Below are 17,584 nucleotides of genomic sequence, written 5' to 3' on the forward strand. Positions count from 1 at the left end.
CGCTAGCTTAATGCTAACGTATAATGTAAAACCTCATAGACTGGCTAACAGAAATCGCCATTTCGCGGCAACCAACAGCCATAGCAGTAAAGCTGCTAAAAACTGTTTTAATTCTGGCTTTAGCGCTGTTAACACGTCACAGTTTAATCCAGAGTCTGTGGTCAGTTTATAACGCTTGTTAGGGAATTTGCTGCGCTGTTTGTTTTGGGAGAAGTGCAGAGTCTGTGAAAGCCGCGACCGGGGACCGGGGTAAATAAGTCTATATTTCAAGCTTGTTTTGTAGCGGGAGCTTCAAGAAGCTTCCGCTACAAAACAAGCTTGAAATATAGAGTTATTTAATTTTTTTCGGGACAATGTTGCATTTCGGGGCTTCAATACAAGACGGACATTACATACGAGCAGCATGGAGGTATTTGGATGTTTTTTGGTGTGTCTTTTTGTTACGAAGACAGTTGGTATCCATTTGCAACCGTTATATGGACATGCACTGCTACGCTGAGACCCCCTGTAACTCAGAGAAGCCACGGAGGACTCTGAAACTTCTCCCAGCCCTTAGTCCACATGAGGGGGAGTAGATAATGATCAATTTTGGGTCACTTTGTGAGTCTTCCTCCCACTCTGTAATTCCATAAGGATCTGGAAGTTGCTTACCATTAGGTAGCGTTAGTTTGTTGCAGTAATTTTCACGATCTTTTAAAGTTAATCCACTCGTATACAGACAAACTGTCACTGAACGCCCACATTCTGCCTCAACAATGCGCACGCATCCTGATTACGTCATCATTGTTTACAAACTGGAAAGGGGTCTATTCTTTTCTTGTTTTCTTTTTAATCATTATTTTATTTCTTTTGTTTTGTTTCATTTTTCCTTTTCTATTCTATTCTTTCCTTTTCTTTCTTTTAATTTCTATTCCATTCTTTTTTTATTTCTATTTTATTATTTTCTTTCTTTTCATTTCTAGTCTATTCTATTATTTTCTTGTTTTCTTTTTAATCATTTTCTTTTATTTATTTTGTTTTTCCTTTTCTATTCTATTCTTTCCTTTTCTTTCTTTTCATTTCTATTCTTTCCTTTTCTTTCTTTTCATTTCTATTATATTCTTTCTTTTTATTTCTATTTTATTTTATTCTTTTCTTTCTTTTCATTTCATTTCTATTCTATTCTTTCCTTTTCTTTCTTTTCATTTCTATTCTATTCTTTCCTTTTCTTTCCTGTGGTTTTGTTCTCTTTTTATCTAGAAACCTTATTGATCCTGGTGGTGAACGACATCACCGGTCAAAATGGAAATAAACAAACCCAAGCATCATATCCTGTGTTGTTGTTGTGTTTGTTGTTGTTGAGAACAGAATGAACTGATCCAATGCCGTGCTCCTATTGGCCCATGTGTGTGTGTCTGTTGTGCTGTGATTGGCCGAGGCCTGGTCCCATATACTCACATGCTGGCGGCCTTGAGCATGTAGTTGACCTGCCGCTCCTCCTGGTTCTCCAGCAGCTTCAGGTTGAAGACGCTGGCGAGGAGCTGACCCTGGTCCCCCTGGTCCTCGGTCCTCAGCATCGCTCTGGAGCAGGAGTCCAGCACCTGGAACCGCTGCTCCCCACTGAAGGAGGAGGAGGAGGGAGGAGGAGGAGGAGGAGGAGGAGGAGGAGGAGGAGGGAGGAGGAGGAGGAGGAGGAGAGAGGAGGGGGGGGGGGGGGGGGGGGAGGAGGAAGAGGAGGTTCAGGTCTTAATCCAGAACAATTGAGCCGTTTGTTCTTCAATGTAAACGTCGTTAATCTGCTCTAATCCTCAGCACCACGCTCATTATGGTCTAGATGTGTGTACTACTGTACTGTATGTGTGTGTGTCTGTGTGTAGTAGTAGTAGTGTGTAGTAGTAGTACTATGTAGTAGTAGTAGTAGTAGTAGTACTGTGTAGTACTATGTAGTAGTAGTAGTACCAGCGCTTGGTGAGCAGCAGCAGGTTGTTGAACAGGAACAGGTAGACCGGCTGGTACATCTTGCGGCTCTTCATGGTCCTCGTGCTCTTGGGTCCGGTCATCAGCTGCACCTCGCCCTTCTTCAGCAGCCAGCGGGAGTGGGAGATGATGGGCACCGACTGCAGGGGTCAAAGGTCAGAGGTCAGAGGTCAGAGGTGGATCGTCTCTCCTCCTCTCTACATAGTGGCTGTGTCCGAAATCCCTCCCTCCTCCCTCCTCCCTACTCACTATATAGTGAATTCAGTATAGTGAGTCAAATGAAAAAACACTTTCGGACACTACTCCGCCGCACAGTTAATGACGTATTACGTTGCGAAATTAAAACGTTCCGACCGCGATCGTAACGGCCGGTGTAGTTACCAAAATAAAAAGAGGAGTAAAGCAATATATTAAGCAGCAATATATATTTAAGCATCAAAGAAGTTCAATCAAACCCACATAGTTTGAAACAATGTTCACACAGCCAGTGTCACAACTAAGCATATAAAGTCTGCTAGCTTAATGCTAACGTATAATGTAAAACCTCATACACGGGCTAACAGAAATTAGCCTGTGGTCAGTTTATAACGCTTGTTAGGAAATTTGCTCTGACGTTTGTTTTGGGAGTCTGTGGCCGCGACCGGACAACTCTGGCAGCCCAGACACATTTACTTGGTAGCTACACCGGTCGCTCTGGGCCGGAGTGGTAACGGCAATCCGTGACTGCAATGAATGATGGGATATCTTGCTCCGGTTAGTGACCATCGGATGTTCACTACATTTCACGGTGAATTGTGGGATAGATTCAGTCACTATATAGTGAACATTAATAATAACTAAACATTCGGACACCACTACAAAATGGCCTGGTCACTAGATAGAGAGTAGGGGGGGATTTTGGACACAGCCACTGATTCTATCTAGTGACTCACTGGTCAAATGTAAAAACACGCTCTGACTCGACTCCGCCACACGGTTAATAACATCCCAAAAGTCGGTTAAAGGTGAAACTAGATCTGTTTTCTGGCTCCGTCCCATTGCAGACAGACGTCTTATCAACCGTCCTGACTCATTTAAATGACAGAAAAATGTGTTTATGATGAGAAATTAGGTTTTAAAATTGATGAGTCCCCTCAGCTCTGGAAGCTGGGGGCGTGTCCTCTGCTGCCCTGAGGCCCCGCCCCCTCGCTGAGCCTCCTCAACTATCAACTATCAATCACAGCTGATGATGACGTGATGGCTGGTGGTTTGTGGCTGAGACGCTGGCTGGTTGTCATGGTGATGATGAGTGGTAGCGGTACTGTAGATGTTTTTGTTTTTCCAGTCACGCACCGACAGTCGTTACTATAGAGAGAGACGGTCAGTTTCCATGGTAACACCGGTGGATGTGACCAGTGGGATGGGATCACTGTGTTTAAACTTGAAGCTTCATCATCATCATCATCAGAGGAGGAGGTAGAGGAAGAGCAGGAAAGAGGAGGAGGAGGAGGAAGAGAAGGAGGAGGAGAGAGGAGGAAGGAGAGGAAGAGGGGGAGGAAGAGGGAGAGAAGGAGGAAAGCGGAGGAGGAAGTGGAGGAAGAAGAGGAGGAGGAAAGAAGAGGAGGAAGAGGGGGAGGAAGAGGGAGAGGAGGAGGAAAGAGGAGGAGGAGGAAGAGAAGGAAGAGGAGGAGGAGGAAGAGGAGGAGGTAGAGGAGGAGTCTCTCTGACTCTGAGCTGAGTCAGTTTAAACATCTAAACTAAACTCTGGTTCACACATACAGATGTTCTAGATGTGAACAGATAGGGGTGTGTCCAAAAAGTCGATCCATCAATTAATATCGATTTTTTATTAAAACATGCGATATCAATTCAAAATTCTGTGAATCGATCTTTTCGAGTTCTCCTGTTTTCCACCTCAATCTCAAGGAGCGACGAGCGAGATCAGGGTTGGAAATTAACACCGGCGGGTGGATCTGATCAGCCCACAAGCCACTGTAGCGGTAAAAAATAAGGCAGGCAGGTGAGGGTGGGAGAAGGGGAGAGAGGCTGGTGATTGAGAAAGGTAGATAAGATATTTCATCTTTGACCAAATGTTCTTGTTGTTGACTTATGGATAATGGAATATATATTGTACTGGAGCTTATGTGGTATCATCATACAGTGAGATTTGGATAAATACCATAGGCTTGCTATTTAGGTACTGTAATATTGTGAGATTTTGATATCGTTACTTCCCTACAGAGCACAAAGAGCAGAACAATTTAAAAGTAAATAAAAAAAAAATAAAAGTTAATTTCCAACCCTGATTTAGATCTGATTCATGATTTAAACCATTAGCTTACTCTTTTGAAGAATCTGCTGTCCACACATGATTGTGTGATAAAAAAATATTGGCTGATTTACAAAACAGAAACTCTGGGAACATAAAATACCCCTCATTGAATTGATATTAAATCGAATCAAATCGATTCAAATCGAGAATCGAATCGAATCAGGACCTTGAGAATCGGAATTGAATCGATTCAGGAAATCATTGACAATACCCAGCCCTATGAACAGATGTTTTATCAGTGACACATGAAGAATCACTGATTGATCAGTTCAGATCGTGTACTTTTTTCTAGAACTTTTAAACTTTTTTTTTGTTTTGAGAATATTTTACCACTTTTTTTTATTTATTTTTGAGAAGTTTTACCACTTCTTCTAGATTTTTCTTTTGACTTTTTTTTGAGAAATTTTACCAATTTCTTCTAGAATTTTCTTTTAAACTTTTGATAATTGTTACCACTTTTTTGAGAATTTTTTACCACTTTTTTTCTATAATCTTTTTAAAAACTAGAATTTTTATCACTTTATTCTAAAAAAGTATTTTTTCCAGAAATTTCTCTACAATATTTCCACAAATTCTGGGACACCGGGTCGGAGGCTCTGATCTTACAAGGTTGGTTTTCAGCCAAGAGACGCTAGGTGGAAGGCAGAGAGCCTCCATTCTCCCTGGAACTAGTTACAAGTCATTGACCTCTGACCTCTGACCTCACCACAGGTCACTGAGCGTCAACATGAGACTGTCGTGTGTGTGCGTGTGTTTCACCTTGGACTTGAACTCCAGAGTTTTCTCGATGCTGATGAGCTCCTCAGTTCGACTCATCTTCCTCACGCCCTCATTACACTCCTTCACGATCTGAGGACGACAAACATCTCTTCATCACTCCATCACAGTGTTAACGTTAATAACGACCATTCGGGGGCGGTGTTTAGCTCAGTTGATAGAGCACCCGTCCCATGTATTGAGGCTATAGTCCTCACTGCAGATGGCCCCGTTTTGAGTCCCGCGTCTAGCGGCCCTGTTCTGCGTGTCATTCCCCCCCTCTCTGCTTCCCATTTCCTGTCTCTCTCAACTCTCCTGTCCATTAAAGGTGAAAAAGCCAAAAAGCCCCCCAAAAATATTTAAAAAATAACGACCATTCGGAGTACAGCAGAGTTACGTATGGTGTCCCACAATTCTCTTCTCAATGTGAAAATAAATCAATGCTTAAAGGGATAGTTCACCCAAAATTCAACTCATTATCTACTCCCCCTCATGTGGACTAAGGGCTGGGAGAAGTTTCAGAGTCCTCCGTGTCTTCTCTGAGTTACAGTGGGGCTCTGTGCAGCACTGCATGTCCATATGACAGTTGAGAACGGAACTTTTCTTTGTTTGTTTGTTTCGCTGTTTGTTTGCTCCCAGTATTGCTCTGCCGGAATCTCGCGCGATTTGCGGAGCCGTGAACTGGGTCAGTGCAAATAAGAGCAGTGAACCGAGACACTGGGAGCTTCCGCTACAAACAAGCTTAAAATATAGACTCATTTAATTTTTTTCTGAACAATTTCTCATGTCGGGGCTTCAATACAAGAGGGACATTACAGACGAGCACTATGGAGGTATTTGGATGTTTTTTGGTGTGTCTTTTTGGACGAAGAAAAGTGAGCTCCGTTCTCAACCGTCATATGGACATGCAGTGCTGCACGGAGCCCCGCTGTAACTCAGAGAAGACACGGAGGACTCTGAAACTTCTCCCAGTCCTTAATCCACATGAGGGGGAGGAGATAATGAGTGCAATTTGAATTTTGGGTGAACTATCCCTTTAAATGAATAGTGTAATTCTTCCACTTCCCCCAGCGTTACACCCGTTAACACATCCGTCCATCACACACCTGCTCCAGCTGCTGATGAGCCTTGACAGCTGTTGCTTCCCTCACTGAGTTTTCATCGACTTTCTTCAGGATGTTCTGTGAAGAGCAGCAGATTCAGCGTCAGAGGAGAGCCAACGTTGCGTGGTGACGGTGACGTCGTCGTCGTCGTCGTGTGTACGTTCAGCACTCACCTGGACCAGCAGCTTGAGGCGAGTGATCCTCTGGAAAGGGAGGATGAGGAAGGAGGTGAAGGACAGGCCGCGGACACGAGGGTGGTTCTCCAGGGCGGCCATGGCGTCGCGGAACGCCTGGTTCCCCTCGCTGTCGGAGAGGACGCACACGTCAGGACGGCATGGACGACGACAAAACCGACAAACCAACAACAGACTGTAAACAAAGATGGAGGTTGACCCTGTGGCCCCGCCCCCCGACTCACAGCTACTCCAAATATGGACAAAGAGGAGGAGCCTGTAGACTCATCAGTGCTTTTAGATAACAGTTGAAAAAAACCCAAAACAGATTATGGCCTTAAACCGACTGTAACTTGACAACTGAAGTTCATGTAAACATGTCAGTCGGACTAAAGCCGGCGTTCCTCTTATCCGACTAAAACAGCCAGATGATGTGACTGGAACTGATTTTCTTCTGCATGTAAACGCCTTCATCCGACTGAAACCAGACAATTCATGTGTGCATCATTCACAACAGTAGAGGCGACACAAACTGTAGCACAGAAGCCGTCTCAAACCCAGAAAACACAAAGTCTTTTAAAAAGCAGTGTCAGCGCCAACTGAGTGCATTTCACACGCTGCAACCAGCAAGAAGATGTGTTGTATAAAAACCTGACGCGACCTGAGTCTTTTCTATGGGCTACCGACTGTTTTCAGCCTGAACCGGCGTGTCCGGTCCAGAATCGAAGTTGAGAACTCTACGTTATTTATTTTGAGTTATTTATAGGGCTGGGTACCTAACTTCGGTTCTTTTGTGGCACAGACCGAAATGCCTTTGCTTGCTTTTGTTATCGAAAAAAGTATTTTAAACTTTTTTTTTTGTTTTGAGAATTTGTTACCACTTTTTTTTTTTTTTTTTTTCTAGATTTTTTTTTTTCTAGATTTTTCTTTCAACTTTTTTTTGAGACATTTTTACCAATTTCTTCTAGAATTTTTTTTTAAACTTTTGAGAAATTTTACCACTTTTTTTTAGAATTTTTTACCACTTTTTTTTTTTTGTTTTACCACTTTTTCTAGATTTGTCTTTAAAAACATTGTTTGAGAAATTTTACCACTTTTGAGAATTTTTACCACTTTTTTTTTTTTAGAAAAGTATTTTTTCCAGAAATTTCTCTACAATATTTCCACAAATTAACAGCATTGGCCCTAATTTGAATGTATACATTGACTAAAAAAGTAATGTTCTTCAGTCTCAGAACAAATATTTGTGTGGCGGTGCTGCAGAGACGAGAGCTGGGACACCGGGACGGAGGTCAGGAACCGGTATCGAAGTGAAGGTAACGGTATTGGTACCGGTATCGAAGATTTTTTCCATCTGCAGGACAGATGGAAATTAGCTTTAGAGCTAAATCTGGCATATTTACATATTGTTCATGAATATGCAGAGTCCCGTTACAAATAAACAAATAAAAGAAAATGAATGAAATGAAAATGTTTGATTGATACCCAGCCCTAGTTATTTACTCAGACAGGAGTCAGTATTAACCTGCTGAAACAACACATACAGTGGGGAAATAAGTATTTGATCCCATGTTGATTTTTAATCATTTATCGCATTTATTCATTATGTGTTTTTTTTGGGATATTGCGTCTCTCTGTTTAAAGTTAATTTACCATAAAAACTACAGATAACCCATCTCTTTGTGGGGGAGCAATCAAATATTTATTTTGCCCGCTGTATCTCCCCCTGGTGTCGAGGAGGAGACACCGTCAGGTTTTAGATTTACCTGTTGCAGGTGAACCGGGACGAGGACAGAAACTCTGAGGAGATGCTGAACTGTCAAAACGTCCAACCTCTGTCTCCTCCTCTTTCACCATATTTGGCTCAGCAGGCGGCGAGGGGGCGGAGTCAGCAGCTCACCTCTTTTATTTTTACCGCCTGACTGATTTCAGAAGTTTAATGGTGAATAAATGTTTCACACGTTCCAGTTTCACCAGTTAGACCTTTGCATTCCCTGCCAACATTGATTAGACACACGCCTGTCAATCACACGGCAGCGCCGACGCCCAGCAACGCCGTCTGGACCGGAGGATTAACGTTAAGGAGATAAAAATAACGTCACGATGTGAGAAATCCCAACAATGAAGCTTCCACTTCCCGTAACTGTTGATCCAGAAACTTTTCCATCTTTCTTTCTTCCCCTCACAGTTTCATTCCGTTTTTTCTCTCATTCAGATTCACCCATCCTCCGCTCCCACATCCTTCTCTCATCCTTTGTTCTTATCTTTCTTTCTTTTTTTTTAGAATCATTGCTATTACTATTATTGTTTCTGTTATTATTACTGTCACAACTGTTATTTTTAATATCATAAAGCTTAGACGACACAGCCCCTTGTTGGAGGTTCCTTTTTCAGATTTTAAACAGTGGTGAGATCGAGCCTTTTCGATAGCTACCCCCTGAATTACATTTTATTAATGACCTGGCACTCTTCAAAACACATCTTAAAACTCACCTATTAAGACAGGCTTTTAATATTCAGTGACATTTGCCATTTGTTATGTATTTTATTTTTTTTATTTTATTTCTGTGTTCTCTTTCTTGTGTATCTGTTATATATAAATAAAGGGGTAAATGCAAAACAAAGCAAAAAACAACAAAAACAACAATCAATAATCCCAATAAATGAAAAACAAACAGAACTTGTTTTTAGTTTAGTCTGTTTTACACATTCCTTCATACTAATACTATTTCATTATCTAGTATAATGACAATAAAGATACTCAACTCAACTCATGATATCCTGTGACATTTGTCATTTGCCATGTATTTTCTTTCTCCTGTATTTGTTATGTAAAGCACTTTGTTCATCTTTCCAGATGTTGTAGGGTGCTATATAAATAAACGTTATTATTATTTTTATCATTAATACTATCATTATTATGACCGATGTTACTATTATTATTCATCAATTTCTTTCTTTATTACTGCATCACTATTATGACCAACATTTATATTCTATATTATATTGAATTACACACACACACCTTGTTCACACGTTGTGTATACATCGCTGTACTGTATGTCCACTGTGTTGTTTGTCTTGTATTTCACAATAGAAAAGAAAAGAAACAACGCGTCAGCAGCTGGAATGTGTTTGCATAACGACCGTATCCACGTGGCCCTGAACGCCTCACGCCGCCTCAGGCTGCAGAATGTGGAGCGCCTTTGTTTTATCATATGGAGCCTGAAGTAATCTGCTGAGGAATGGAGCGGAGGAAGGAAAACCTCTTAGTTCTCCTGCAGGAGGACGGAGCGGGGGGGGGGGGGTTAGGGGGGTTCGGTCTAACGTCTGTGCTCTGCAGCCGATGATCGATCCGGTTATTGATCAGGAAACAGAAAACAACCGTTATTGATCAGAAATGGAGCAGTTGGCAATGGCCTACTTGCACTGTCTTGAATATCCACTTTCTTTTTCTCGTTTCCTTCTTTTTTTTTTTTTATATATATTTAGTTTTTCTATTATAATTATTTCTCATTTACTTATTATTATTTTAATCTTGTATATTTACATGCTTGCAACCTTGAGCTTTTCACTCACTGGGTTTATTTTCATTATTTAATTATTTTTTGTATAAACAGCACGGTTAGGGTTGGGTGGGGGGAAAGAAAATAAGAAACAATGTTGTATAATGTTGAATAACTGTGATCTATACTCATTTTCTCAAATAAAAACATGTTGAAAAAAAAAGAAAGAAAAAAAGAAATGGAGCAGTTTCCTCATCGTCGTCTCCACTCTGACGTCTCAAAGGTCTCAGGTGTGTCCTCCTCACTGTGGGAACTTCACACACACTCACTCAGGTCTAAGGTGTGTGTGTGTGTGTGTGTGTGTGTGTGTGTGTGTGTGTGTGTGTGTGTGTGTGTGTGTGCACCACACCCAGCGCAGCGTGTTTGTCCTGATCAAAAAAATAAACCTGTTCTGAAAAATGGCATTAAAACAACATGAAGGTCCACGCCTCGTTTTCTTTCTGAGCTCGGAGCAGAACAGCACACACACACACACACACACACATTATGAAAAAATACACACCACACTGTATGTATTAACACAAATACACACAGACCAGACGCCATCAACTCACATTAAAACTTTATCTACATTTGGGTTCATTCATATTTCTTCTAGAATGTTTGTCTTTTTGGTTCTTTTTAATGATAATGTTTGTATGAGACTGTATAAAAAAGAGATAAGCTAATGATTTGCTTTGCTTCTTTCTGTCCCTCCGCGTACTGGATCGTTTTGTTTGTTTGTTTTTTTATTGTTTTTTGGTTGTTGTTTTAATTGGTACTGTTTAAAGGGACAACGAGGAGTTCGTATTTGGTTCTAAAAGAGTCTCATATTAATGTGGATGAATCTACGGGTGTATTCACACCTGTTTAGTGCGCACCCTGGTGCGCACCAAATGTTAAAATGATACATTGTTTCATTTTTCAGTTAGTGCGGTTGCGTTCACACCTGCTTTTTGTCACTCGGGACCAAACTTGGAGAACGTCACGTCTCCATGACTACCGGTTGGAATCTGGACGCGCTGATTGATAAAACTTTCATGATGGAGACTCCAGTAGGGCCGGTTGTTAGTAGCTCTGGTCATTTATTTCTATATTGTTTGCATGTATAACTCTGTTTGGTACTTCCGGCTGGTTTCCGGTTGCGTTCACCCAGCTCGGTCCCGTTAGTTCCCAGTTAAACGTTAAACACGGACCTCCGCTGCTCGGTAACCACGGTAACCAGCTGCTCCGCGGACCCGAGGGACAGAGCCGCCGACCTGTCCGGTGTCTGAGCGACTCAGCGGACACGCACCGACCGGCTGCTGCTGCTGCTGCTTCGTTTGTGGGGACAGAGCTCCGCTGCACCGGAGCACCGGGCGTCTCCCCGCTGCGTTAACCTGTTGTCAGTGACTACGGGAGCCCGTTTAGCTCAAACTTGTTGAGTTCGCCTGGCAGTTGGCTCGCACCAGAGTGCGGTTGCTTTCACACCTAAACTAGTGCGCACCAGAGTTCGGCTGGAGCCGAACCGAGACCACCCCCTCAGGCCGCACTAGTTTTGGTGCATTAGAGTGCGATGTGCTTTCACACCAACCCAAACTGGACCAAATTTAGTGCGCACCAGATTTAGTGCGCACTAACACTGCAGGTGTGAATACACCCTACGTTACCACTGGTTAATGGCTCCATTTTCGATTAATATAACGTTTTGTCTCTATCGTTATTTTGTTATTATTATTAGTGGTGGAAATGCTGGGCGAGCCGACAAGCGTTTTCTTACTTTCGGTTTCCTGGACGCTGCCCGGCAGGTCATGAGAATAACGCAGCGGAACTACGACGGTATCTGATCCTCTTCCAACCTCCGACTTTCGTTCTTGATTAATAAAAACATTCTTGACAAATGTTTTCGCCTTAGTCCGTCTTGCGCCACTGCAAGAATTTCACCGGGCGCGAGGAGGCTCATGGGAAATGTAGTGTGGAAACCATAGACTGTAAAAAGAATGGACGTAGTCCGTGACATCACCCATTGGTTCTGGGGAGTTGTTTTTGTGACTCCAATATGGCGGCCTGAACAGCGCCATGTTGGATTAGCCGGCCGAGAACCCGCCCACTGGCCTCGAAGCAGCCTGTCTCCGGACCTGTCACTCAACGTTTCCGCGCCCTAATTGGCCAGAGTTTTAACCTAATAACAGTAAAACGGTAGAGTTAAGAAAAAACCCTTCAGAGTGTGTGCGGGGGTAGAAACCAGGGCCGGCCCTAGCATTTTGGTGGCCCTAAACAAGATTTTTGTTTGTGGCCCACTCTAAGCGCAAACACCAAATCACATACACAGCTTAAAACTGAATACAGACATGTTTGATAGACAGATGTAACAATACTCAAGTGTTTTATGTCTAATCTTCCGCTCTAAGTACACTGAGGCCAATTTGTCCTAGAACACTGTATAAAGAAATAATTTAGGCCAAATTTTCTGAAAAATTTCAAATCCCTTGTGAAAACATTCCTTCAGTCATGAGAACAAACTCTTTTGGTGCTTGAAATAGGATATGAATACAGTAATAGATAAGTGTAGAAAACAAGTCTAAAATGAAATTTTGTAAAATCGCCTTTTGAGCATAAATGTTGTCATTCTGGCATTCTATTTTCACCAAATGTCTTAAATGTGAGATAAAAGAAGCTGAATATTGACTTCAAAGCTTCATCAGATTTTTTAAATGAGAAATTAAAACAAAAATATTTACTAAATAAATTGAATTGTTGTGCAATGAAATAAATAAATGAAAAACACACAATTTACATTGTTCATATAATGTGTGTTGTCACTGTGTCTGTGCTGTGTGAAAGGTAAAAAAAAAAAAGCTCAACAGGTCTGTATAGAGCTGGAGCTGAGTTTAAATCTGAACTTTCTCATATATATATTTTTTTAAATAATCATGCTCATCAGATGAGTCAAAACTTTCAGTGTCTGAAGCACCATCATCACTGATTCTCTCTCTCTCTCCTAACGATTCTGCGGGTTTGAAGCTTCACCGTTGTTTTGTAATTGACAGGTTCGGTCTCCTCTGCCGTCTCTCTCCATGCCAGCCGCTGTAGGTAAACCATGGAGCTAAAACTGTGATAGGAAGGACCTTAGTGATCCCAGAGTGCCAATTGGTTGGCCGAAGTTGACTGACAGGCGATTCAACCAATCACGTATGCTCAAGTTGACGGACAACGGATTCAACCAATTACGCACAGTGAGAGGGGACGATGCGTGCACTATGCTCTGTCATTGGCTCTCAAACCCTGGCTGTGAATAACATAGGTCATCGAGGGCGGGTGTATTTGAAAGAGGAGAGCCGTCTCTCGGTCACGGGAGCAGTTAAACCGCGTTTCTACGGCGTAAAATGACCGAAATATAAACAAAAACATATCAAGACCGTCGCATAAACGCGCGCGCCGACCGCAGTGTTAAAATGACTTGAATTGAACCCCAGTACCTTCTGATCATGTGGCCCCACCTGTCGGCTGAGGCCCTAAACAACCGCATAGAGTGTTTATGCCAGGGGCCGGCCCTGGTAGAAACTATCGATTGAGACCAAAAAACGTTCAGACACCAGGCTTTGATCATGTTTATTGAGGATGTAAAGTCGGCGATTTTAACATGGGGGTCTATGGAGAATGCTGCTTTCTGACACGAGCCCCCAGAGGAAGCCCAGGGGATTGCAGTTTTTTTCACTTCTCAGACCGACAACTGCCCCCTTGGTGAAAACACTTCGCTTTCCAAAACTCCTCGTTGTCCCTTTAAACACGAGGGAAATAAAGAAATTAAATTAAATTAAATTGTTAAAGTGACAACGAGAAGTGTTTCCACACTACATTTCCCATGAGCCTCAGCGCGCGCGGTGAAATTCTTGGACCGGCGCACGACGGACAAAGGCGAAAACATTTGTCAAGAATGTTTTCATTGATCAAGAATGAAAGTGGGAGGTTGGAAGATGATCAGATACCGTCGTAGTTCCGACCATAAACGATGTTATTCCCATGACCCGCCGGGCAGCATACGGGAAACCGAAACTAGTAAATAGTGGACGAGCCGACCACTAAATAATAATAACAAAATAACTACCATATTTTCTGGACTATATGTCGCACCGAAGTATAAGTCGCATCTGTCAAAAAATACGTCATGAAGAGGAAAAAAACATATATAAGTTGCATCGGTCTATGAGTCGCATTTATTTTTGAATAGCCGGGTCTCATATAATGGCCGGGGCTTTGTTTACATAAAGGCCGGCACCAAATAGCCTACTACAGGTCGGGTCGAAAAAAAAAAAAAGAAAAAAACAAAAAAAGAAAAAAAGAAAGAAGGAAGAAAGAAAGAAACAAAGAAAGAAAGAAAGAAAGAAAGAAAGAAAGAAAGAAAGAAAGAAAGAAAGAAAGAATTTCCCACAGGTTTGCAAGGACACTGTGGCGGTAGCGGATCGTCAGAGGGGGGGTGGGGGGGTGGGGGGGACTTGGTTCTGTAGTGCTGCGCCACACATTGGTGTATGAATGGGAAACACTGAAGAAAGAAAGAAAGAAAGAAAGAAAGAAAGAAAGAAAGAAAGAAAGAAAGAAAGAAAGCAGCGCACGCAGCAGAGACAGCTCCGTGACACTACTGTGAGGCTGACCGCCGGTGGAACAGGGGCGACGTCAACCAGCTCGTTGACGTCCGAGTCTCAAAACCAGAAACGTTTGTAACAACACTGGGAAAAGTCGCTATTGTTGTCGCTAGTCGCTTTTGACAACAAAAAAAAAGTCGCCAAGAGGGGTCGCCACACTGTTTTTGATATACAGTGGGTACGGAAAGTATTCAGACCCCTTTACATTTTTCACTCTTTGTTTCATTGCAGCCATTTGTTAAAATCAAAAAAGTTCATTTTATTTCTCATTAATGTACACTCAGCACCCCAGCTTGACAGAAAAAAACTGAAATGTAGAATTTTTTTTTAAATTTATTAAAAAAGAAAAACTGAAATATCACATGGTCATAAGTAACCCTTTGCTGTGACACTCATATTTAACTGGCATGCTGTCCATTTCTTCTGATCCTCCTTGAGATGGTTCTACTCCTTCATTGGAGGTTACAAAAGAATTTCTGCAGCACTCAAGGTTCCTATGAGCACAGTGGCCTCCATAATCCTTAAATGGAAGAAGTTTGGGACGACCAGAACTCTTCCTAGACCTGGCCGTCCAGCCAAACTGAGCAATCGTGGGAGAAGAGCCTTGGTGAGAGAGGTAAAGAAGAACCCAAAGATCACTGTGGCTGAGCTCCAGAGATGCAGTGGGGAGATGGGAGAAAGTTCCAGATGGTCAACTATCACTGCAGCCCTTTGTATTGGGCAGGTGATGAGCAGTGCCTGGTTTTCTCCACACATACCGCTTAGAATTAATGCCAAAAAGTTCAATCTTCGTCTCATCAGACCAGAGAATCCTATTTCTCATAGTCTGGGAGTCCTTCATGTGTTTTTTGGCAAACTCTATGCAGGCTTTCATATGTCTTGCACTGAGGAGAGGCTTCCGTCGGGCCACTCTGCCATAAAGCCCCGACTGGTGGAGGGCTGCAGTGATAGTTGACTCTGTGGAACTTTCTCCCATCTCCCCACTGCATCTCTGGAGCTCAGCCACAGTGATCTTTGGGTTCTTCTTTACCTCTCTCACCAAGGCTCTTCTCCCACGATTGCTCAGTTTGGCTGGACGGCCAGGTCTAGGAAGAGTTCTGGTCGTCCCAAACTTCTTCCATTTAAGGATTATGGAGGCCACTGTGCTCTTAGGAACCTTGAGTGCTGCAGAAATTATTTTGTAACCTCCAATGAAGGAGTAGAACCATCTCAAGGAGGATCAGAAGAAATGGACAGCATGCCAGTTAAATATGAGTGTCACAGCAAAGGGTCTGAATACTTATGACCATGTGATATTTCAGTTTTTCTTTTTTAATAAATTTGCAAAAAATTCTACATTTCTGTTTTTTTCTGTCAAGCTGGGGTGCTGAGTGTACATTAATGAGAAATAAAATGAACTTTTTTGATTTTAGCAAATGGCTGCAGTGAAATAAAGAGTGAAAAATCGGAATGGGTCTGAATACTTTCCGTACCCACTGTATAAGTCGCTTCTAAATAAAGGTTGCATGGCCGGACAAACTATCTAACTAACTAATCTAAAGTGGACCCATTAACAAGTGGTAACGTAGATTCATCCACATTAATATGAGACTCTTTCATAACCGAATACAAACTCCTCTGTGTCTCTTAAATTGATAAATGTATAAACACCTTCATGTATTTCTAAGTGTATTGATTTGAATGTTTATTTACTGATGTACTTCTATGATTATAAATGTAGAAACACACTCATTCATTATCTTGTCATTGATGTGAACTAACTACTGAGCGGTGTGGGCGGAGCCTGGCGGCGACTCACAGGATGCGTCTGTAGTTCTTCTCCTGATACACCTGGTTGATGACGTAGGTGATGAAGACGCTGAAGTGCTCGACGGCGTGGTTGTAGACGATGTCGCACACGTCAGAGATCAGGATGGACTCCTCGATGCGGTGCTCCAGGTCCATCAGGAACCTGGGGAAACGGAGGGGGGAGAGGGGAGAGGGGAGAGGGGGGGAGGGGTTAAAGGGATAGTTCACCCAAAATTGAAATTTCAGTTACAGGGGGTCTCGGCGTAGCAGTGCATGTCCATATAACGGTTGCAAATGGATACCAACTGTCTTCGTAACAAAAAGACACACCAAAAAACATCCAAATACCTCCATGGTGCTCGTATGTAATGTCCCTCTTGTATTGAAGCCCCAACATGAGAAATTGTTCCGAAAAAAAATTAAATAAGTCTATATTTCAAGCTTGTTTGTAGCGGAAGCTCCTCTTCTCGGTTCGTCAAATTTGGATGAACCAGGGTCCGTCCTCTTCCCGGTTCGTCCAAATTTGACAAACCGGGAAGAGGAGCTTCGAGAAGTTTCCGCTACAAAACAAGCTTGAAATATAGACTTATTTAATTTTTTTTCGGAACAATTTCAATTTCAATACCTACAAGAGGGACATTACAGACGAGCAGTATGGAGGTATTTGGATGTTTTTTGGACGAAGAAAAGTGAGCTCCGTTCTCAACCGTCATATGGACATGCAGTGCTGCACGGAGCCCCCCGTAACTCAGAGAAGCCACGGAGGACTCTGAAACTTCTCCCAGCCCTTAATCCACATGAGGGGGAGTAGATAATGAGTTTCAATTTTGGGTGAACTATCCCTTTAACAGCTGGAGGGGGAGGAGCCTGAGGAGGAAGAGGAGGAGGAGCGGTGGTCGTACCTCTCGCTGGCCTTCATCACCTCCTCGATGTTGGAGAACAGGAAGTGCATGTCGGACTGGCTGAGCGTGTTGAACAGAGCCGGGTTCCTCAGGAAGTGGGTCTCCAGGACCTCCAGGCTCTTGTAGTACGACGCTTCAGAGGTGACCAGCTCGAACATGGCCTGGACACAACGGGCAGAGAGCGTCATCACCACCGCCGCCGCAACCGCCACCGCCGGCCAATCAACACTCACACCGCCAACTGCCGTTCATTGGACGACTTTGATTTTCATTTGTGCATAACTTTATTTAAAAAATACATTGAAGTCTACCAGTCTGTGACTTTTCCTAAAATGATGTTGGGCAGCACCCCGTTTTGTTAAATACAATAAATATTATTCACACAAAAAAATATCGATCATGTTTTTCACCTGTAACCGCCACGTTAA

General features: G+C 42.6%; 2 protein-coding genes across 2 annotated transcripts in view; both read right to left on the reverse strand.

Moving 5' to 3' along the window:
- LOC310995736 (NACHT, LRR and PYD domains-containing protein 3-like) overlaps nucleotides 1-17,584 on the reverse strand; it is a gene marked incomplete at its 3' end in the record, with an annotated part of 361,364 nt that overhangs the window by 272,070 nt on the left and 71,710 nt on the right.
- The window catches only part of ngef (neuronal guanine nucleotide exchange factor), a 36,970-nt gene that overhangs the window by 1,778 nt on the left and 17,608 nt on the right, over nucleotides 1-17,584 (reverse strand). Inside the window, exons 6-12 of the mRNA XM_083985310.1 lie at nucleotides 17,157-17,317; nucleotides 16,265-16,417; nucleotides 6,300-6,429; nucleotides 6,130-6,204; nucleotides 5,027-5,116; nucleotides 1,939-2,096; nucleotides 1,438-1,599 (exon numbers count right to left, since the gene is read on the reverse strand). Of these exons, the coding sequence (XP_083841436.1) occupies nucleotides 1,438-1,599; nucleotides 1,939-2,096; nucleotides 5,027-5,116; nucleotides 6,130-6,204; nucleotides 6,300-6,429; nucleotides 16,265-16,417; nucleotides 17,157-17,317 (929 nt within the window). The remainder of the gene's footprint in view (nucleotides 1-1,437; nucleotides 1,600-1,938; nucleotides 2,097-5,026; nucleotides 5,117-6,129; nucleotides 6,205-6,299; nucleotides 6,430-16,264; nucleotides 16,418-17,156; nucleotides 17,318-17,584) is intronic.

Source organism: Trachurus trachurus (genome assembly GCF_905171665.1).
Source record: "Trachurus trachurus genome assembly, chromosome: 13".
Taxonomy (NCBI): Eukaryota; Metazoa; Chordata; class Actinopteri; order Carangiformes; family Carangidae; genus Trachurus; species Trachurus trachurus.